Here is a 23,560-nt window from a genome sequence, read left to right as displayed (position 1 = left end):
CCCGTGAGCGACGGCAGAGACTAGCACAGTAAATCATGAGAGCTGTGTAAATCGAGCTCGTTCCTCTCCTCCATGTCCTCTTGCCTTCATAACATGATTACCGTCCTGTCTATACTACAGCACTGACTGGAGAGTAGGCTGGCCTGAGTCCCAAGGGTCTACACACAGACAACCACAGTGTTCAGTTGCTGGCTGATATCCAAAAATAGTGGAGTAACATCAATTTAGCTCTCACAGAGCTCTCCTTTTCTATCTGCTCTCCTTTACCCAAAGGCGTATTTGTTGCATCAAATAAGGTATATTAAAAACCCTCTGAGCACCACCCTATTGAAGTGTATTCTGTGTATTCTGGGGGCTTTCCCAGTCTGTAGGTCAGAGCAGCCTTGAGCTCAGAGTGGTGAGTCAGGGGCTGGGTGACGGATGGCTGGGCTCAGAGTGGTGAGTCAGGGACTGGGTGACGGATGGCTGTGCTCAGAGTAGTGAGTCAGGGGCTGGGTGACGGATGGCTGGGCTCAGAGTGGTGAGTCAGGGGCTGGGTGACGGATGGCTGGGCTCAGAGTGGTGAGTCAGGGGCTGGGTGACGGATGGCTGGGCTCAGAGTGGTGAGTCAGGGGCTGGGTGACGGATGGCTGTGCTCAGAGTAGTGAGTCAGGGGCTGGGTGACGGATGGCTGGGCTCAGAGTGGTGAGTCAGGGGCTGGGTGACGGATGGCTGGGCTCAGAGTGGTGCGTCAGGGGCTGGGTGACGGATGGCTGGGCTCAGAGTGGTGAGTCAGGGACTGGGTGACGTATGCTGGGCTCAGAGTGGTGAGTCGGGGGCTGGGTGACGGATGGCTGTGCTCAGAGTGGTGAGTCAGGGGCTGGGTGACGGATGGCTGGGCTCAGAGTGGTGAGTCAGGGGCTGGGTGACGGATGCTGGGCTCAGAGTGGTGAGTCAGGGACTGGGTGACGTATGCTGGGCTCAGAGTCAGGTCGCTGCCCGGATACTGGGGAAGCAGACACACACACTTCACTCGGAGGTCCCCTGGTTACAGAACCACAGGGCCACAGCCAGTCTCAAAACCCCTAAACTGGTCAGAACCACAGCCAGTCTCACAACCCCTAACCTGGGCAGAACCACAGGGCCACAGCCAGTCTCACAACCCCTAACCTGGTCAGAACCACAGCCAATCTCACAACTCCTAACCTGATCAGAACCACAGGCAGTACCACAACCCCTAACATAGTCAGAACCACAGGGACACAGCCAATCTTACAACCCCTAACATGGTTAGAACCACAGGGCCACAGCCAATCTTACAACCCCTAACATGGTCAGAACCACAGGGCCACAGCCAATCTCACAACCCCTAACCTGGTCAGAACCACATCCAGTCTCACAAACCATAAGATGGTCAGAACCACAGGGCCACAGCCAGTCTCACAACACCTAACCTGGTCAGAACCACAACCAGTACCACAACCCCTAATCTGGTCAGAACCACAGCCAGTACCACAACCCCTAACCTGGTCAATATCACAGGGCCACAGCCAGTCTCACAACCCCTAACCTGGTCAGAACCACAGCCAGTACCACAACCCCTAACCTGGTCAATATCACAGGGCCACAGCCAGTCTCACAACCCCTAACCTGGTCAGAACCACAGCCAGTACCACAACCCCTAACCTGGTCAATATCACAGGGCCACAGCCAGTCTCACAACACCTAACCTGGTCAGAACCACAACCAGTACCACAACCCCTAACCTGGTCAGAACCACAGCCAGTACCACAACCCCTAACCTGGTCAGAATCACAGGGCCACAGCCAGTCGCACAACCTCGAGATCAACAAAACGGTATTTTATCTATGATTGAAATGCACTGTATTCAAACTTGTGTACTGCACACAAAAATAACTTACTTTTTATGTGTGCCTCTGACGAATTTCCAATGATGTCCTGTCCACTGACCCGTCACCTCTGCCATGAGGGAGGGTAAATAACCATGAGTCAGTGGGTCTGGGAGTCCTGTCATGTGACCACAGAGCTCCCGTCTTGTGACAATGACGCCAGAGGTCTAGAGCGATGTCCCATGACTTCCACCTACATACACTTGCTGTATTTAGTGTCGCTCTCCCACAGCGTTCCTCAACTGTTCCTCATCCACCTACTCAAATGTGCTGCAATTTGTCGGTACAGCAGGAAATGATCTGTAATTAGTTGAAAAGTGTGAAGACTGATGCTGATGTTCTGTATCTACACTGACTGTACAAAACATTCATGAACACCTCTTCTTCCACGACACAGACTGACCAGGTGAATCCAGGTGAAGCTATGATCCCCTATTGATGTCACAAATCCACTTCAAATCAGTGTAGATGAAGGGGAGGATACAGGTTAAAGAATAATTTGTAAGCCTTGAGACAAGCTGTGGACTGTGTATGTGTGCCATTCAGAGGGTGAATGGGCAAGACAATATATTGAAGTGCCTCTGAACGGGGTATGGTAGTAGGTGCCAGGCTCACCGCTTTGAGTGCGTCAAGAACTGCAACGCTGCTGGGTTTTACAGGCTCAACAGTTTCCCGGGTGTATCAAGAATGGTCCACCAGCCACAGGACATCCAACCAACTTGACAACTGTGGGAAGCATTGGAGTCAACATTGTAGAGTCCATTCCCCGACCAATTGAGGCTATTCTAAGGCCAAAACGGGGTGCAACTCAATATTAGGAAGGTGTTCACACACACACAACCTAAAGCATCTACATTCAGTGTGGCCTCCACATATGAACAACTGCAAGGACGTTGTCATTGACTGATTAGCCCACTTGTAGGCTAGGGGCAGATACTGTGCAGTCAGTGTGTACCTATTCTAGCGTGTAGTGTCCGCTGCAGTGGCCTAGCAAAAGCCTGCTCCCTCTCGGCAGTGAAGACACAGGGGAAAGTGAGGAAGTGATGGGGAGAGGCAGGCCAGGGCTGGGAGAAAGCAGCCGTTATGCCCACTGCCAATCTGAGAGTGAAGGCAGGCAAGTGTTTCATGGGAGGCAGCCAGGGTCGATCAAGTTCAACAGAGGTGGTATTCACAGCGTGACTTAGCAAACACGCAGCGTGTAGCGCAGGCCAGCAGCCCTCTGTCCTCAGCTTCTATGTCACGCTGCGACATCTCCTCTGACGGTTGCCTTTGAACGTGTGATACGCGGTCAATGTGATGCGTCTGGCTGAGAGGACTCGGTACATTGCTGTTGTGCATTAGATCTGTGCGTGAGATCATTCAAGAGAAAACAGGCATTTGACTGTGGCACTAATAGGTTGTCCAAAACATGGACTGAATAAGGGATGGCACGGACAACGGTTCGGTATTGCCAGGGGCAGGTATTGATTAGGCTGGTTACTGAACTCTTTAACTGTGCGTGTTAGGAGGTGTATTGAAGGGCAGATGTACAGGTATTGCTATGACATTCTGTGTCTGTGGCATGAAGAGCAGTACACAGGCTCTCTGCGCCTCATCATACCGTGGTGTAACCACACACACACACTACACGCCAGTGCAACAGTGCAAGCTGCCCCTGACAATGCCACCACACACAGAGAGGGCAGGGAGGTGGTGGGAGACGGCGGCAGGGGGTGGGGGTGCTGCGTTGAGGGAGAACAGAAAAACCCATTACCCCTCTAGCAGGCTCTGCTACACAGAGGATGACCCCCCCCACCCAAAACACCCTCAGAAAAGGGGGCTCACATACCGCACCACGGTGACAGTAAGGTCATCTCCACAGCACAGCCAGGTCAAAACAATTACACGATGGGGACACGTCAAGCAGGCCCAGAGATGAGGTCTTAGTTTGACGGATGGGGAATCTGTAGCCTAGTTTCTCATCTTTCCTTGGAGAGGGGAGACAACTGGAGCTAGGAGCTTGGAGAGGGGGGACAACTGGAGCTAGGAGCTTGGAGAGGGGAGACAACTGGAGCTAGGAGCTTGGAGAGGGGAGACAACTGGAGCTAGGAGCTTGGAGAGGGGAGACAACTGGAGCTAGGAGCTTGGAGAGGGGAGACAACTGGAGCTAGGAGCTTGGAGAGGGGAGACAACTGGAGCTAGGAGCTTGGAGAGGGGAGACAACTGGAGCTAGGAGCTTGGAGAGGGGAGACAACTGGAGCTAGGAGCTTGGAGAGGGGAGACAACTGGAGCTAGAAGCTTGGAGAGGGGAGACAACTGGAGCTAGGAGCTTGGAGAGGGGAGACAACTGGAGCTAGGAGCTTGGAGAGGGGAGACAACTGGAGCTAGGAGCTTGCTACCTTTAGTGAGGTATCGGGAGACTTACAGGGATGAATTCATGAAGTGGGTTATTGAAGGCAGAGAGATTCTTTATTCTTGGCCCGTCTGTCAAACCGAATGATAAAGTGTGTCACAAAGTGTGGAGTCACTAATGGCTTTATCCTTGCAGTCATCCAGTCACACACCCACCTCTGTGCTGTCTGGGGATGACTTTATGGTTGATGGACGAGCCTAACTAAAACTGATGATACAGACCTGCTACAGTACTAGGGGCATTGCAGTTCCCAGCACAAGATGTCGGCAATTTGAATCTGATCCAAAAGTAAGAGTACAAAGACACAGCACAGAAGGGCCCCGACAACAGGCACATGCCCTCCCTTGAGAACAGAAGGAAATAAACCTGTGCACACCTTCAAAACCTTCTTCTGGGAACTTATTTCCAGGCCTTTTCTACTGTACAAATCTATCCCCTTACACTGTGAAGTGAATGCATTCTTTGGGGGCCGAACACAAAACGACACCCATAGGTGCCAGGCGTACGCTCGCAGATAGACCTGGTATATCAAGTCCATACTGTTATAAACAGCCACGTACGATCCAACATGTCTAATCTAGCAGCTCAGAGAGAAGGGAAGACAGTGTGTCAGTTGAGGATCAAAGCTGTTCGTATCGGTCCTGTACACACTACTCAGTGAGCTTATCTTCTCGGCACACTGTAAAAGCACACGGGGCTAAAGGGGAACACTCTTGGGTTAAGCTGCTTTCAATATTAGTTATTTTTCAAAGGATAACTTAGAAATATTTTTTTAAAAGGCATGTGGAATCCGAGGCCATATGACTGGGCGCGTGTGGAGGGAGACAGACTTCTCATGCTGCGGAGGGAGGCAGAGAAAGCCAGACTGAAGCCTAGCTTCGTGCCACATGAACAGACAGAGAGCACTTCCTGTCAATACCGGGTTGGATGTCAGCTTGACTGGAGCCCAGGTTTTTAAAATGTACGGAGAGAGGAGTTCAGTCAGGTGAAAGTCAGGTATCACAAATACAGTTTGAACTCCGTTGGTGAAGTTCTCGCTCAACAGTCAATACAGGAGAAAGACTGTAAGCAGCTGATTGTCAATAACACAGGACATCACGTGCACCTGCGATACCAGCATGCTAATAAAGCACAATATATATAGCATGTTCTGCACCTCACACCCGTAAGTTTGCGAATAACAAGCCAAATGCAGTCCACATATGGGGATACATTTTATGTAAAATGATAATACGTTGAAGATGCCTGGGTAGCTCTCAGACAGAGTGGAGAAGGGACAGGCAACTTGGACTGGAGTGGGGGCCACAACAAATCTGAACTGGCCACAGTTGCCCGTCCCTGGAGTAGAGTATATGGCCTGCTGACACCGTTAAGCCTCGATCTCACACTGGGAGGCCAGTGGGCCCATGTCCAGACCACAGCCCTGGGCTCCTCTTCCTCTGTCCTGCCCTGCTAGAATGACCTCTGTCGACACAGTGAGAAGAACACTCCCCTCACACACAGACTCCATTTCCACTGAAAGGACCTTGACATATGCTCTCTTCTCTCCACCTCTCTTCTAGAGACTGACAGCTTGTATTGTTTGTATTGGAAACTGCCTGTTTGTATTGGAAACTGGAGCTGCTGTTTGAGTCAGGTGGGAAAACAAGGTGGGGGACTTTAACCTCCAGGAGAAGCACCAGACTGGAGAATGACATCAGTCAAGCTGTTTATAAACCATGTAGCCCACGCAACACTCATCTCTACTGAACAAAAACCCTGCAAATGAATACAGTACACAGCAAGGTTTTTGCCATATCTGTGTGCAGCCTTCAACACTGGTGAAAAACAATCAAGCAGGGTCTATTTATTCCTTAACAACCCCCTTTCCTTTTCTATTTGAGGTCAATTCAGGAAGTAGGCAGGCAGGTCGAATTAGCACCAAGGAAACGGTGTTGGCCCCTCCCTTCAGCTGACTGCAGAGCTGAGTAAACAGGTTGAAACGCCGTAACCACAGAGACAGATCTGATCCATGTCTACGGCTGGAACTGTCACTAGACATCAGACAGGGAACCATCAACATGATTCAGAACAGAAAGGTACTTACTTCAAAAATAAAGAGGATAGAGTCCAGCTCCTCCCTCTGAGATTTGTTCCCTGAAAGAGAGAAAAGAGTCAGTTTCATCCATAAGAGGAAAGACAGTTCAACATTGGGGTTTGGAACCTGTCAGAAATGTGTAGTTCATTTCACTTCAGTGGTTTCCAAACTTCCTTCTGTAGTCCAGCATCTGATTATCATCCAGATCACTTTTGTAAGTCCTAATTGATCACAACACTCGGGATGCGAGTTCTCTCTTACAATGAAGTGAGACATATTGACTTGGATGAGAACTGGCAGACCCTGCAGCTCTCTAGGGCCAGGATGAATGTGACTAACGTACTTCATCATTCCAAAGCCCTGACAGTTGTGTGACTTTCATGATCTTGTCTGTGTACTATAAACCCTTCACAGTGTGTGTGTGTAAGTAAAAGACGAGTTATGAGCACTACAACGAGGCAGCTGCTGGTATACCGGCGGTCACTTCCTCCCAAGGTCATGATCAAAATAGAGCTAGGGGCTGAAGCTGTGAGGAGGACAACGCGGAAGCTGAAGTCATCCCTCTCAACCATGTCATCAGAACAGTGCTTTAAAGAGTAGTGAGGGTTAATTATTGAAGGCCCTACGATGGAGCATGCATTAAACATGGGGGTAGTCACGCAGGGCTCGGTAAGTGCTGGAAGGGGACTTGGGGAGAGGACCCACAGAGGGGTGTGCGTTACAGAGCCCATTCATCAACAAACAGACTGACAGCAGGGGGGGAGAGAAGGCCCTGTCCAGAAACCACCCCTGGCTGTGCCGTACCCACTAAGCACTTAGATCGGAGGGTAGTGTAGCGCCACCTTGGGTTAGATAACGGGCCAGATAACGGGCCAGATCAAGCTCTTCTCTGTTCTCCTCCCTCTATCTAAACAAGTTTACCTAGAGTACGTCTCTGAGAATCCTGCACTAAACTCAAGGAGTAATGTCAGTGTGGAGTGTGGTATGTGTTTTGAGAAGGAGAGGGTTCTGGGAAATGTACTGTGCTGTGATGCACTTTCTAGGTTATTATTAGCTCCCAGCAATACTAATCCAGGGTTTCCCAAAGTGAAGTAATGCAGAGGTCTGCATCCAGAATATTGCTAGCAACAATCTAAAAAGTTTGTAGGGTACTGTCACGCCCTGGTCTTAGTATTTTGTGTTTTCTTTATTATTTTGGTCAGGCCAGGGTGTGACATGGGTTAATTATGTGGTGTGTTTTGTCTAGGAGTTTGTTGTAGGTATGGGATTGTGGTTAGTAGGGTTGTCTGGAAAAGTCTATGGTTGCCTGAAGTGGTTCTCAATCAGAGGCAGGTGTTTATCGTTGTCTCTGATTGGGAACCATATTTAGGCAGCCATATTCTTTGAGTGTTTCGTGGGTGATTGTTCCTGTCTCTGTTTGCACCAGATAGGCTGTTTAGGTTTTTTCACATTTGTTGTTTTTGTATACTGTTCGTGTTGTCATCTTTATTAAAGATGTATACAAATAACCACGCTGCATTTTGGTCCGATCCCTGCTACACCTCCTCTTCAGAGGAACAGGAGAAAGAAAACCGGAACAGGTACAATGTAATATTATTCATCCACAATTTATGTTCTTAAACCCTGAGATGCACAACATGGGCCTGGGAGGCTCACAGGGATATTGGTATCCACAGCACTCAATCATTGATTAATTTCCTCAACTCCATTCTTCCTGTATTCGCCAAAAATGTTGTTCTCTGCACCAAGGCAACATGTGTAGAATTGTGGGAAATTAGATTGGAAACTGCAACATGTTCTCTCTCTCTGATGCCAAGAGGGGGGCATTTAAAATGTTCTTTCCCAGGACCCGAGACTTCTTCCTTGCTGAGCGGCCTTCAGGTTATGTTGATATAGGACTCGTTTTACTGTGGATATAGATACTTTTGTACACGTTTCCTCCAGCATCTTCACAAGGCCCTTTGCTGTTGTTCTGGGATTGATTTGTACTTTTCACACCAAAGTACGTTCATCTCTAGGAGACAGAACACATCTCCTTCCTGAGTGGTATGACGGCTGCGTGGTCCCATGGTGTTTATACTGGTGTACTATTGTTTGTACAGATGAACGCGGTACCTTCAGGTGTTTGGAAATTGCCCCCAAGGATGAACCAGACTTGTGGAGGTCTACAATTTGTTTTCTGAGGTCTTGGCTGATTTCTTTAGATTTTCCCATGATGTCAAGCAAAGTGGCACTGAGTTTGAAGGTAGACCTTGAAATACATCCACAGGTACACCTCCAATTGACTCAAATGTCAAAAAGCCATGACATCGTTTTCTGGAATTTTCCAAGCTGTTTAAAGGCAGTCAACTTAGTGTATGTAAACCTCTGACCCACTGGAATTGTGATACAGTGAATAAGTTAAATAATCTGTCTGTAAAAATTTTGGGGAAAAATTACTTAGGACATCTACTTTGCCCATGACACAACAGACTTGCCAAAACTATAGTTTGTTTACAAGAAATTTGTGGAGTGGTTGAAAAACAAGTTTTAATGTCTCCAACCTAAGTGTATGTAAACTGTCGACTTCAACAGTATGAAACAAACTGTAAAATAATGACATTCCTATAGTTCCCCAGAATCCCCACTGTGGGCTGAGGTGGTGTTAAATTAAATTTGAACATGTAGTACATAAGCTCTACATCTTCAAAATCAGACATGCTTTTAAGTTATGTACCCAGTAGGTTCCTCAGGTCCTCTGACACTGGCCTTTTAACTTTACCAAAGCCTAGAACCAAGAGGCATGGAGAGACAGCCTTTAGTTACTATGCTCCCAGCCTCTGGAATAGCCTGCCAGAGAACCTGGGGGAGGCTGAAACTGTGGACATATTTAAAAGAGATCTTAAAACATATTTTTAGCTTTTCTAGTCTTTCAGTTTTTATTGTGATTCTTTCATTTTTTTATCCTCATGTTTGTTGTGTAGTAAATGTATATAATTTATTTAAGTAGCTTTCCCTGTGAAGTACATTGTATTGCATTCATGTCTGAAATGCATTATATAAATAAAGCTCGATTTGATTTAGGGCTTTGTGCCTCGTCTTGCTAGTTGTCTTTTTCACCTCAATGGTCCCAAAATCACCTTGGTTGCACACTCAAATCATTAACCTGCTGCAATGTAATACCAGATCTGAATTTATGTTACTCTAATTGGCTTTGAACAGCTAAGGAAAGTAATGGAATGAAAACTACAACCCCCCCCCCCCCCTGCAGAATTGAACACACCGGCTCTGAACGAGCTGAAAACGTCATTACCCTGCTAATTATACACTCTACTACTGGGGTATTTTACCCAGCTAGTTATACACTCTATTACTGGGGTAGTTTACCCAGCTAGTTATACACTCTACTACTGGGGTAGATACTGGGGTAGTTTACCCAGCTAGTTATACACTCTACTACTGGGGTAGATACTGGGGTAGTTTACCCAGCTAGTTATACACTCTACTACTGGGGTAGATACTGGGGTAGTTTACCCAGCTAGTTATACACTCTACTACTGGGGTAGATACTGGGGTAGTTTACCCAGCTAGTTATACACTCTACTACTGGGGTAGTTTACCCAGCTAGTTATACACTCTACTACTGGGGTAGTAGTCATAGGCCCTGTTTTAAAACACACACAGGCAGCACACCCTTCCTTACCTTTTTGCTTTAAGTTACTTTCCAGTGTAATGAAATTTTCATAGAAGATAAAATAAATCTGCGAACAGTTGCTTTCGAAGAAGGTCTTCAATTCACTCTTCTCAATGATATCTGCAAAAGGAAACAAACAAAACACAAGGATTGTTGTTTAGTGACTGCCATTACAGTCTAACAATGAAAGATTCCAGTGAGAAGAGTACCCATAATTCTCTCCCGTGTCTCAAACATATGTTGTCATACATAAATCAGAAGCTTAAACATCCTTGGTAATTCAGCGGATGTGAGGATTTACATAACAGCACACCAAGGGGTTTGAGAGGGAAACCGTCTAATTAGGCTAGCCCACCATGCTATAAAGAAAGCGGTTAACTCCGTGGATGCTGTCTGTTTAAATGGTGTAGATCATTAAAGGGGGGGGGGGGGGTACACGTGGAGGACGGAATCCCCAAGGAGCATCACTGATGAGCAGGGACATACTGAGGTACAGGGGAGGGCAGAGCCATAGAATTTTAACTGAGAGCGTCATCTGTCAACGGGACTTCTGGAATTCCAGAATCTGGGACAACCTTACTTTAACCTGCATTCCGTACAACTCTCCTCCAATCCTCTGCATAACACCTTGATTCAACGATGGTTTTTTGTCTTTGTTTGTTTGTTAAATTAGTTGAAATGAAACTAATAGCTCACCAAACTGTAAAAGCTCTTAGCCATGTGTGGTGTGTGAGCGGTGCTGTGCTGGTGGTTGAGGGTGATCTGTTATAGGATGGGGAGAGAGTGTAGAGGTTTCCAAGGCCAGGGTCGAGGCATGTTGACCTCAGGTGATGTCTGGGGGAACAGGACCAGCAGCAGTCATACATGCACAGTAGGTCTTGGCTAGCTCTAGCCTGCTAGCAGATCTATTCTTCAGCCAAGTCCTCTTGTATTCGCTGGCATGCTAAAAAAAACATGACAAAGATGACTAAAAAGCACATCGCTCTGCGACCAGGCTAGAATATCAACATGTTGGATGTAAACCAATTAGACTTCTTCCCCCTAATTGAGCAATTAAGATTCACCTTCTGTTGAGGCTCTAGTCTGTCCTGGTCCTCAGTTGTGTTCAATACACCATCAACCACCAGTCAACTGGACGGGGCCCGAAGGCCCAAACCAAGCCCAGATAGTCTCCAGTAAATGGCTCAGGGGGACTGCTGGTAGTTGTATCCAGCCAGCCACTGTGGGACAATGACAGTCTGTCTTGTGATTTATGTTTGCCCCCAGATTAAAACACCGATAATGAAGAATCATGGATATCGCCCTGGCAATAGAGTTTGAACCGGTGTTCCATGGATCTGGCCCACAGTTAAAGGCAAACAACGGCCATCACAGAGTAAATGGTCCTGGATGAGACAGGAGCTGCTCTTGTCCATAGTTCTCAGGTTAATCTGACTGCAGCTCTGATTGAATGGAAAGACATATCAGGCCTTATTCGGGGCGGCAGGGTAGCCTAGTGGTTAGAGCGTAACCGGAAGGTTGCAAGTTCAAACCCCCGAGCTAGGTACAAATCTGTCGTTCTGCCCCTGAACAGGCAGTTAACCCATTGTTCCTAGGCCGTCATTGAAAATAAGAATTTGTTCTTAACTGACTTGCCTGGTTAAATAAAGGTCAAATCAAAAAATATTCTCACAATCATCTGCAACAGAGTGGAAATGCAGCACCACAATACTAGGCTAACTATTAAAACCATAACAACAACAACAACAACAACAACAACAAAACAGCAGAGCAGCCCATTTTATACGGCAGTATTCCCATGTGACACATGGAAAAACACACAGTAGCACATAAATCAGTAAAATGTTGGGACTAGGGGGGGAGACGAGAACACAAGAAAATGTAGAGCAGAGATAACCATTCCCCAGCCTGCATACTCCTCCTTTCATTACATTCTGCAGATCCCCGACCAGCTATAGACAGATTTCCAAATCCTTAAGCAATGTTTACAAAAATAAGAGAGTACTCGATCAGGTTAAACATCACACTTGACCTGACTGCCCTAAGCAGTGTGCCAAAAACAACAGCATGGCAAATAAGTCTCCTTCACACAAAGTGTCATATTTCGCAACAAGGGAAATTCCATTCAGATCCTAATAACACACTGGCATAATACCCTTTCCTGCACACATTCACTAGCAAACTAAGCACTTTCGAAAGATTGTGAATCATTTGGGGGGGGGGGGGCTTAACACTGCCTCTCTCCCGACATCCATCTTATCTCTCCCTCTCTCATTTGGTATGCAGTCACTGAGCTAAATCACTGTCCTGTAAGTTCACACCACACTGTCATACTTAGGTCTCTATTCAGATAGGGGCTGGAATAATAACACACACACACACACACTGTGCTCTGCACCTTACCAGCTCTATTCCCTGTGACAAAAGACAGTACAGACCCAGTACCAAGGGCCAAGGCAGCGCTCTTATCTCAGCCCCTCACATGGTCCACTTTTCAGCACTGCTCATTGTGTTGGAGCGCTTCCTGCCTACCGCTCAGGAATACATGTTGACTCATCAGCAGCAGTACCCACCCACTAACCCACTAGCCTGCTGGGAGAGAACAGGAGAGGAGAGAAGACCAGCAGGCACATCCTCAGGGAAGGAGGGAATCAGGAGGGCTTGAGGGTCGTGTGTGTGTGTGTGAGAAAGAGAGAGCATAAAAGAGAAAGGAGTGCACGCGGCAGGTCATTGGTCAGGTGATAAAGCCATTCCCAGGTCACTTCCTCCCATATTCCTGTCCTACAGCTGTCAGGAGACCCACTAACCCCACTAACCTTTATTGTCCAGGGGGAGTTCTTCTTTGGACAACAAAGTAGATTCAGAGTGGCTTAATACAAAAGGAGTTGTGCATACATGCAATAACAAACATGTTGTTCTAACGACTAGCCAACTTGGCTGGTTTGGAAATTGTGTGCCTGGGAAATTGGAATGTTGAACTTCTAGTCAACAACCAGCATAGTTTCCATGTCTGTCCATCATCAACATATGAATTTGATAGATTGACCTAGATCTGTGTTTACGCCAATCCCTTGAACATGAGGCGGTGTGCGTGCGTATGTGTGCGTGCGTGCGTGCGTATGTGTGTATGCGTGCGTATGTGTGTGTGTATGTGTGTGTGTGCGAGCGTGGAGTTGGATCATTTCTGTTTGACGTCCTGCATGTCACAGACCCATCAGAGCCTGTCATCCGGCTCTTTCTACCTCACACATCAACTCACTGCTCTCCATCTGCTCAAACCAAACCCCTCTCGCCAGGTTGTGGAGCGTGACGGATGGAGCAAGAGACAAGTTCACAGAGAAGACGGGACGATTTCTGACAGAGGGAAGAATTCTCAAGAGATCTTCCATACAGACAATACACTGTTTACACTGGTGCATTTCAATGGACTTCCTTTGCACGGTTAGTGCTTTCATGAGTTTTGGTAGGGCTTTATTGAAACCTGTGGGGACCCCCACCCCCACCCCCACTCAATGGGCTCTCAGTTCCCTTGTTGCCGTGCCAACGGACGTAGAACCGGTTCTGCAGGTCTGAGGAATGCAGGAGGCTGATGTTATATTGAATCCTTCAGAGAGACTACAGGATCAACACGGAGCTGAGCTGCCTGATTGCATGATGAAACAGGAGGGGGAACGTGGCTAACACCAGCCATTCATCTGTCATCTACACACAGCACTGACTGTTACGGCGGATGGATGGATATGTGAGGAGAGGAGATGTCCTGCTGTTCACTGTTGAGGGGAACAGGGACTGCTGCTCCTCAGAGAGACCTTTGTGTGTGGAAGTGAGCGAGTGCCAACATTTCACTGATCCCGACACAATAGCACCTCTCTCAGTACAGAGGAGCAGAGAGGAGAGGAAGGTGTTGGTGCGATTGTTGAGTGTGGCTAAAGGAGTTCGGGACAAGTTCAACAGTTCAACAGCAGAGAACAGACTAGATATGAATTATGATTTTTCAAGGCTGATACCGATTATTGGAGCACCAAAAAAACGATACCAATTAATCGGCCGATTTTTTTTGAATTTATTTGTAATTTTATTTTACCTTTATTTAACTAGGCAAGTCAGTTAAGAACAAATTCTTATTTTCAATGACGGCCTAGGAACAGTGGGTTAACTGCCTGTCAGGGGCAGAACGACAGATTTGTACCTTGTCAGCTTGGGGATTTGAACTTGCAATCTTCCGGTTACTAGTCCAAGGCTCTATTCCTGTTACATTGCACAACCTTCAATGTTATGTCATAATTACGTAAAATTCTGGCAAATTAGTTCACAAAGAGCCAGGAGGCCCAAACTGTTGCATATACCCTGACTCTGCGTGCAATGAACGCAAGAGAAGTGACACAATTTCACCTGGTTAATATTGCCTGCTAACCTGGATTTCTTTTAGCTAAATATGTAGGTTTAAAAATATTCTGTGTATTGATTTTAAGAAAGGCATTGATGTTTATGGTTAGGTTTTAGGTTGGAGCAACAGTCCTTTTTTGCGATTGCGCAACGCAGGACACGCTAGATAAACTAGTAATATAAACTAGTAATATCATCAACCATAACTAGTGATTATGATTGATTGATTGTTTTTATAAGATAAGTTTAATGCTAGCTAGCAACTTACTTTGGCTTCTTACTGCATTCGCGTAACAGGCAGGCTCCTTGTGGAGTGCAATGAGAGGCAGGTGGTTAGAGCGTTGGACTAGTTAACTGTAAGGTTGCAAGACTGAATCCCCGAGCTGACAAGGGAAAAATCTGTCGTTCTGCCCCTGAACAAGACAGTTAACCCACCGATCCTAGGCCGTCATTGAAAATAAGAATGTGTTCTTAACTGACTTGCCTAGTTAAATAAAGGTGTAAAAAAAAAATTATAATAATTTTAATCGGTGTCCAAAATTACCGATTTCCGATTATGAAAACTTGAAATCGACCCTAATTAAATCGGCCATTCCGATTAATTGGTCCACCTCTAGAACAGACCCGGGGTCAGTTCTTAATCCAAACAGTTTATTTGTAATTCCACTCGGCCAATCGCTAATCCGCCTCTTGGCAATGGCAGTCCGGACACATAGCTAATGCTTTGTAGGGGAGGTAGTAACATATAGGCCATATCCCAGAGGAGTTAAGAAGTGGGCTACCGGAGTAAGTGTTCTACACTGAAAATTAAACCCCCCCCCCAAAAAAAAACTGTTTACGAAATCACAACGGAATACGAAAAGGAATCCTACCTTGGGTCTAAGTATTTCAAGCGACTGACTGTTCCTGATCGTGTGCAGGAAGATCTCCTGTTGTCAGTCAGAGCAGAGCAGCTGTTGAGTCCCCATGAATAACAACCTACAACAGCTATTCAGATGAGCCGATACCTGATGGCCATATTAAATATTCAAAGGGAGGTAACTCAGGAAGAGAAACACAACATGTTCTCCACGCTGACATGTATAGTGCTGACTGTCTATCCTCACTGTTCTCTCCGACCGGCTCCAAAACGTCAGATAACATCGGAAAAGTCACGACTTTGACACCTAGGTCTCGGGATGTCACATGACATCACGTCAACACGGGAGTCCTGTCTGCGTCGGTGTGACCTCAGCACCTTCGACGGTTAAACAATACAAGACCACTCCGACATGCCTCCGGACCAAATCAACTAGACCGGAGACACTAACACAATTCGAATGCTTTTGGTGGAGAAAGTGAATTGGGTGAGAAGCATGCATGGTTGACATTCTAGACTAGTGAATGTTTAACGGTACCTACATTACAACTAGGAGGTGATCTAACTCATTAAGGGTCCACTGGTGTGTGCATTAGGCCTAGCCAATCACGTTGAACTGGTCATCCAGTCATCTGAAGCCGCATGGATATTTACACTGCACTGTAAAAACATCTGGACACTTAACCTGTTCAAACTGAAACACTTCCTGTAGCCATAACGACAAGAAGCCATTTACTGTAGAAACGTGTGGGAAATGTTCCCTAGCTGCAGGGAGATGAACGGGAGCCATTCACACCAAGCAGAGTCATTAATATGCTATGTCACATTCATACAGGAGGACCTAGCTGATCAACCTGTGATCAGACAGAGACTCATTAGCATTTAGACCTAGCTGATCAACCTGTGATCAGACAGAGACTCATTAGCATTTAGACCTAGCTCTGTCCCTGCTCTGGCCGCCTGTCAGGAGGAGTGAGATATAGGAGAGACTGAGGCTCAGAGCAGGGGGGGGGGGGGGGGGGGGGTCTTTAACCAGGCTAACTCGCCTGGGGGCAACAACATAGAGCTGCTGCTAATGTGGAGGCTGATGGATGGATGCAAGGTTAGCTACCTGAAACCCCCATCACTCTGGCCCACACACAGAGAGAGAGACAGACACAGAGAAAGAGACAGACAGAGACACAGCAGACAGAGACAGACATACAGAGAGAGACAGAGAGACAGACGGACAGAGACACCGACTGACAGAGAGAGAGACACCGACTGACAGAGAGAGAGACACCGACTGACAGAGAGACAGGGACAGAGAGAGACAGAGACAGGGACAGAGAGAGACAGACAGGGACAGACAGAGACAGGGACAGACAGAGACAGGGACAGACAGAGACGGGGACAGACAGAGACGGGGACAGACAGAGACAGGGACAGACAGAGACAGGGACAGACAGAGACAGGGACAGACAGAGACAGGGACAGACAGAGACACAGACAGACAGACAGACAGAGACAGGGACAGACAGAGACAGACAGACACAGGGGCAGAGAGAGAGACAGACAGACAGACACAGGGGCAGAGAGACAGACAGACAGACACAGGGACAGAGAGACAGACAGACAGACAGGGGCAGAGAGACAGACAGACAGACAGGGGCAGAGAGACAGAGACAGACAGGGGCAGAGAGACAGAGACAGACAGGGGCAGAGAGAGAGACAGACAGACAGACAGGGGCAGAGAGACAGACAGACAGACAGGGGCAGAGAGACAGACAGACAGACAGGGGCAGAGAGACAGACAGACAGGGGCAGAGAGACAGACAGACAGGGGCAGAGAGACAGACAGACAGGGGCAGAGAGACAGACAGACAGGGGCAGAGAGACAGACAGACAGACAGACAGGGGCAGAGAGACAGACAGACAGACAGACAGACAGGGGCAGAGAGACAGACAGACAGACAGACAGGGGCAGAGAGACAGACAGACAGACAGGGGCAGAGAGACAGACAGACAGACAGGGGCAGAGAGACAGACAGACAGACAGACAGAGAGACAGACAGACAAACAAGGGCAGAGAGACAGACAGACAGACAGGGACAGACAGACAGACAGGGGCTCCCCCTCCACAGCCCTCGGAGCTCCCCCTCCACAGCCCTCCACAGCCCTCGGAGCGCCCCCTCCACAGCCCTCGGAGCGCCCCCTCCACAGCCCTCGGAGCGCCCCCTCCACAGCCCTCGGAGCGCCCCCTCCACAGCCCTCGGAGCGCCCCCTCCACAGCCCTCAGAGAGCAGCGCTGAGTCACTGACTTTGGACCACGTTAAGAGGAGGTTCATGATAAATCCATAGCAACCAGCTGCGGCGAGGGAAACTTCACTACCGCCTGTCACATGATGCAATTCACAGGGAGGGAAAGGGTAGTGCTAGGAAGCAAATTAAGGATAGCAGGAGCAGGGTCATTCAGAGGCCTAACACACAGAGGATCCCACTGATATAGTAAATGAACCAGAACCAGGGACACCAGCAGAGCACTGAAGCCCCTGAGCCGTCAATCATATATATATATATTTTATTTCACCTTTACTTAACAAGGTAGGCCAGTTGAGAATAAGTTCTCATTTACAACTGCGGCCTGACCAAGATAAAGCAAAGCAATGCGACAAAAACAGCAGAGTTGAAAAAATAAAAATGGAAAGATCTATGTACAGTGTGTGCAAATGTAGAAGAGTAGGGAGGTAAGGCAATAAATAGGCCCTAGAGGTGAAAATAATTACAATTTAGCATTAATACTTGAGTGATAGATGTGCAGATGATGATGTGCAAGTAGAGATACTGGGGTGCAAAAGAGCAAGAGGGTAAGTAATAATATGGGGATGAGGTAGTTGGTTGTGCCATTTACAAATTCATTGTACCTGTACACAGCCATTGGTAAGCTGCTCTGACAGCTGATGCTTAAAGTTAGAGGGAGATATTTTTTGCAATTCGTTCCAGTCATTGGCAGCAGAGAACTGGAAGGAAAGGCAGCCAAAGGGAATGTTGGCTTTGGGGATGACCTGTGAAATATACCTGCTGGAGCTTGTGCTACGGGTGGGTGTTGCTATGGTGACCAGTGAGCTGAGATAAGGCAGGGCTTTACCTAGCAAAGACTTATAGATGACCTGGAGCCAGTGGGTTTGGCGACTGATATGTAGCGAGGCCAGCCAATGAGAGCATACAGGTCGCAGTGGTGGGTAGTATATGGGACTTTGGTGATAAAATGGATGGCACTGTGATAGACTGCATCCAATTTGCTGAGTAAAGTGTTGGGGGCTATTTTGTAAATGACATCACCGAAGTCAAGGATCGGTAGGATAGTCAGTTTTACGAGGGTATGTTTGGCAGCATGAGTTAAGGAGGCTTTGTTGCAAAATAGGAAGCGGATTCTAGATTTAATTTTGGATTGGAGATGCTTAATGTGAGTCTGGAAGGAGAGTTTACAGTCTAGCCAGACACCTAGGTATTTGTAGTTGTCCACATATTCTAAGTCAGAACCGTCCAGAGTAGTGATGCAATACAGCAATCGGTTGAAGTGCATGCAGTTACTTTTACTTGCATTTAAAAGCAGTTGGAGGCCACGGAAGGAGAGTTGTATGGCATTGAAGTTCGTCTGGAGGTTTGTTAACACAGTGTCCAAAGAAGGGCCAGATGTATACAGAACGGTGTCGTCTGCGTAGAGGTGGATCAGAGAATCACCAACGGCACGAGCGACATCAGTGATATATACATAGAGACTGCCAGAGGTCCGGACAACAGGCCCTCCGATTTGACACACTGAACTCTATCTGAGAAGTAGTTGGTGAACCAGGCGAGGCAGTCATTTGAGAAACCAAGGCTGTTGAGTCTGCCGATAAGAATGCGGTGATTGACAGAGTCGAAAGCCTTGGCCAGGTTCGATGAAGTTGATCTCACTGAGTCAAATTGGAGTCTCTTATGAGGTCAATGGGAGTGCTTTCAGAGAGCTACCACCAGGGCTGACTCTATAGACAGATGCACAGAGCCGTTGAGCTGATAAAGCCCTCAGCCAGCCAACGCCAGGTCTTAGCAACGTACGGACAGAGGCTGTGAAGGTAGAAGGCACCAAAAACAGCCTGAGCAACATGCATCATCTTTTGTAAGCAGTGTATTTACAGAAGATAAACTCCTGACTGTCTGGGTAAAGCCATGGGGCGAAGTAGCTCTCTGTGAATGGAACGGAGGTCGTGGTACAGCTGATGTGGCCTCCTCATCCACCGTGATCATATAATAGTGGTTTACAACCGACTGTCAACAGCCGTGCTACACCTCTCAGGCAGTGAGGTGTGATCTTAGCAGCTACTGTAAGCATGTCATGCCACTGTCAGACACAATCACTCAGGTCAACCTTGGTAATATTAGCCTATTGCAATTTGCAAACGTTTTCCCCCTACATACTGTGCAAAAGTCAATACTTGACACTTCAGGAAGATGGAAATGAAAGGCCATATTTTCAAATTGTGGGGCCTTTCATTAGGACCACGTAACAGATTGAACGTTTGACAGACGTGGTAGCAGTGGCTGGATGCACCCTGACCTCAGGCCAGTCTGTCTGTGTTCACAGATCAGGGAGCCGCTCAGCTGCCGAATGCCTCTCTTCCTCATGAGGTCGCCCTCAAATACCTCCCTTAATTAACCTGGGATGGCAAGCAGTGGGCTAGAGGCAAGCTGCTGCCTGGTTGTCGCTATCTGGCCATGCTGCAAAGGACAGTAAAACAAAATCAGATTTTACCACTACTTCGAACCAAAAATGAAGAACAGATGGGTTAGCTCATGTTCTTGCTCATCAATGCTGACGATAGGCCTAGGAATTCTGTTCTTAGGAGCATGCCCATCTAGTGTAGGACAACCGGGTTGAATTTGGGTCCTGAGGCAAAACCTGTTGAGCCCCACTGATCTAGTTACCTTACAGCCCATGCGGAGTCTTCCCTCCATGCCTTTTGATTACCTCACCATAAAAAAAACAAGAAAAAACACCCTTTAGATTTCAATGGAGATGACAACCAGGGTTGTGTATTGGGGCAACACACACTTGTAGGAATTCCCAGGTATTCCAAACATCCTGGAATAAACAAGAAATCTGGAATCCTACAACCAGGATAAAAAAACTAGGAAATGTTAAAAAGTTACCAGAATTGTACAACCCTGTTCAGTGCATTCTGTTATTTGAACTTGCGACCATTAAACCAGTCTGACCAGACTTTCATGACCTGTGTAAAGGACATAAATATTACTCAGTGCAAAACATAGACTAGGTTACTCCTCATCCTTTGATGCATTGCATTTGTCCTTGTCGTGTGCCTCTGGCCCTCAGCCTTTAAAACAAAACAACAAAAAAATGGTTACCCCCTTTTCCTCCCCAATTTCCATCGTCTCATCGCAGCAACTCCAGGGTTGTTATTCAGTCCGGAATGGGGCTGACGCCTCTAGCACTAAGATGCAGTGCCTTAGAGCGCTGCGCCACTCGGGAGCCACCTTGTTCTTCAGTTTCTCCTATACGCAGTGTTTCCCCTATATGCATTTCAAATCGTGGCCGCCACTGCAAAATGAAAGAAACTCTGTAGACTTGCCGCAACAAAGCCTGCACTTCAACAATATGTCGGTTTCATAGAAATGGTTGCAGCCAAACTGAACTATAGACCACTGGTTTGATGTTGACTTCGATATGTCACAAACACCAGCCATCATCAGCCTCGGGCCATGCAGCGAGAGGTGAGCCCGAATTTATTTTATTTAAATCATTTTAAGAAAAAGCTGTAACAACAAAATGTGGAAAAAGTGAAGGGGTCTGAATACTTCCTGAATGCACTGTAGATTCAGAACAGAATGATGGTTAATATATTATTGTACTTCATCGTATGGTAAATGTTATTCTCGTCACTTGGCTGAGTTGAGACCTATAGTGCCCGTGTGAATCGCAAAGGAACAGACAGTTCCCCCATACAAAAAAACCCCACTTTGTTCACTATGACTACCTGGTATTGACCAGCCTAACAAGTACACAGTCATAACGGACAACCATGGGAGTGGCAAGGAGGAAACAGCTACGTGAGATCAGGCCAGGCTGCTCTCTCTCTTCTGTCCCTCAGTCTCACCCCCAGAGTCAGTGTAGCCATGAGCCCTGCAGACCTACAGTACTATAGGAGAGAGGTGTGGAGCTAGCAGCGCCAGGGTGATAATGACATTAGCTGCCATCCTAAATGGGCAACACTAGACAGACACGGACGGACCTGCTAATGGCTGTCTAGTGTCACCAAACCTGCATAGGACAGTTCACATTTATGCCCAGCTATTCACAATGGATTTGAAGTTACTGCATATCTTTTACACTTAACCCCTTGTGTGTGGTTTATTACCTTAAAAAAAAGGTCTGGATTAGTTACTGTTAGACCATTCCTGCTGTATAAGCATATTATTAGTTCTAACGGTCTCAATGTTATGGTCTCTAATGTTCTTCAAGTTGGAAAAGTCTCACAACTGTAGTGTTTTGCAATGGTACACAATACAATTCTTCTTTTTTTAAAACGCAGATTTTAAAAAATCTGCATTTTAAACCATTTCAGCTGAGTTTTAGATTGAAAATCAGAACAGTGAACAGGGGTACATCTAGTTTTCCTTCACAGAAAATAGATTAGTGAAACACATTTGGCAGAAAACAGAAGTGGAGAAGTGCAACTGAAGCACAAAATTTGTCTGATGCCGATCAGAAATGACAAAACACAGCAAGATATTTATTTTTTCCTACATGTGATAAACGCAGAATTCTGCAATCCCTGTTGGTAACGGTATTGGGTTGGGTTTAATGCTAACGCTCACTAATCACAATACATATAGAGTAAGGCTGGGTGACATTTTTCACATCATGATCTTTCATAATAAAAAGTTGTAAATCTGCTTTATAAGTAGTTCATGACACTAGGGTGGCAACACGTACATTATATGTGATTTCAAATGGGGCTGTTCTCCATGCTGAACGAAGTTGTATTGAACCGTGTAAAATGAAACAAAAATACGTTCTGCGTTGACTGCACTTTTGTTATCATTTCCACACTGTGCCACACAGGGCTACACGATATGGGCAACACTAGGCCTAGTTAATTGGTGAACTGCTGGAATCATGGAAATAGAATGATTATGCTAATTCTATAGTTGGAATCAGTGTTCATTTTGGCAGCTACTTTAGATTTAGTTAAAATAATTGAGTCTTAGTCACACATTCGTCATTTCATCCTTCATTAGTTCTAGTTATTACCAGTCGACTAAAACTCTGGAAAATGTCTCTCTAGTTTTAGTCACATTTTCTATTAAATTATGAATATTTAGGGCACCTCTTAATGTGCACATGATGAAAGTTAGATAGCCTTGACCAAATACAGTAAACTTAAATGAATAGCCCGAGCTTAAATCACTGAACACAGGCACTTAGAGACAGGTTGTCCAGGAGACAGATGTTTCGTATTGCGTCAGATAACAACATTGACGAATACGCTGATTCGGTGTGCGAGTTCATTAGAACGTGCGTTGAAGATGTCGTTCCCATAGCAACGATTAAAACATTCCCTAACCAGAAACCGTGGATTGATGGCAGCATTCGTGTGAAACTGAAAGCGCGAACCACTGCTTTTAATCAGGGCAAGGTGTCTGGTAACATGACCGAATACAAACAGTGCAGCTATTCCCTCCGCAAGGCTATCAAACAAGCTAAGCGCCAGTACAGAGACAAAGTAGAATCTCAATTCAACGGCTCAGACACAAGAGGCATGTGGCAGGGTCTACAGTCAATCACGGACTACAGGAAGAAATCCAGCCCAGTCACGGACCAGGATGTCTTGCTCCCAGGCAGACTAAATAACTTTTTTGCCCGCTTTGAGGACAATACAGTGCCACTGACACGGCCTGCAACGAAAACATGCGGTCTCTCCTTCACTGCAGCCGAGGTGAGTAAGACATTTAAACGTGTTAACCCTCGCAAGGCTGCAGGCCCAGACGGCATCCCCAGCCGCGCCCTCAGAGCATGCGCAGACCAGCTGGCCGGTGTGTTTACGGACATATTCAATCAATCCCTATACCATTCTGCTGTTCCCACATGCTTCAAGAGGGCCACCATTGTTCCTGTTCCCAAGAAAGCTAAGGTAACTGAGCTAAACGACTACCGCCCCGTAGCACTCACTTCCGTCATCATGAAGTGCTTTGAGAGACTAGTCAAGGACCATATCACCTCCACCCTACCTGACACCCTAGA

The 23,560-nt window shown here is 46.9% G+C and overlaps 1 protein-coding gene across 8 annotated transcripts in view; it reads right to left on the bottom strand.

Annotated features, from left to right (window-relative positions):
• ralgapa2 (Ral GTPase activating protein catalytic subunit alpha 2) overlaps positions 1 to 23,560 on the bottom strand; it is a 139,013-nt gene that overhangs the window by 99,036 nt on the left and 16,417 nt on the right. For 6 of the 8 annotated variants that reach the window (XM_090220681.1, XM_090220677.1, XM_090220682.1 and 3 more), the window contains exons 2-3: positions 10,041 to 10,151; positions 6,368 to 6,417 (exon numbers count right to left, since the gene is read on the bottom strand). In XM_090220681.1, coding sequence (XP_090076807.1) covers positions 6,368 to 6,417; positions 10,041 to 10,151 — 161 coding nt within the window. Of the gene's footprint in view, positions 1 to 1,901; positions 2,045 to 6,367; positions 6,418 to 10,040; positions 10,152 to 23,560 lie in introns of those variants that run through there. The other 2 variants (XM_090220685.1, XM_090220684.1) reach the window with 2 other exon arrangements.

This window comes from Oncorhynchus mykiss, chromosome 25, assembly GCF_057628025.1.
Source record: "Oncorhynchus mykiss isolate SJ-2025 chromosome 25, ASM5762802v1, whole genome shotgun sequence".
Taxonomy (NCBI): domain Eukaryota; kingdom Metazoa; phylum Chordata; class Actinopteri; order Salmoniformes; family Salmonidae; genus Oncorhynchus; species Oncorhynchus mykiss.
This window is presented reverse-complemented; position numbering and strand designations above follow the sequence as displayed.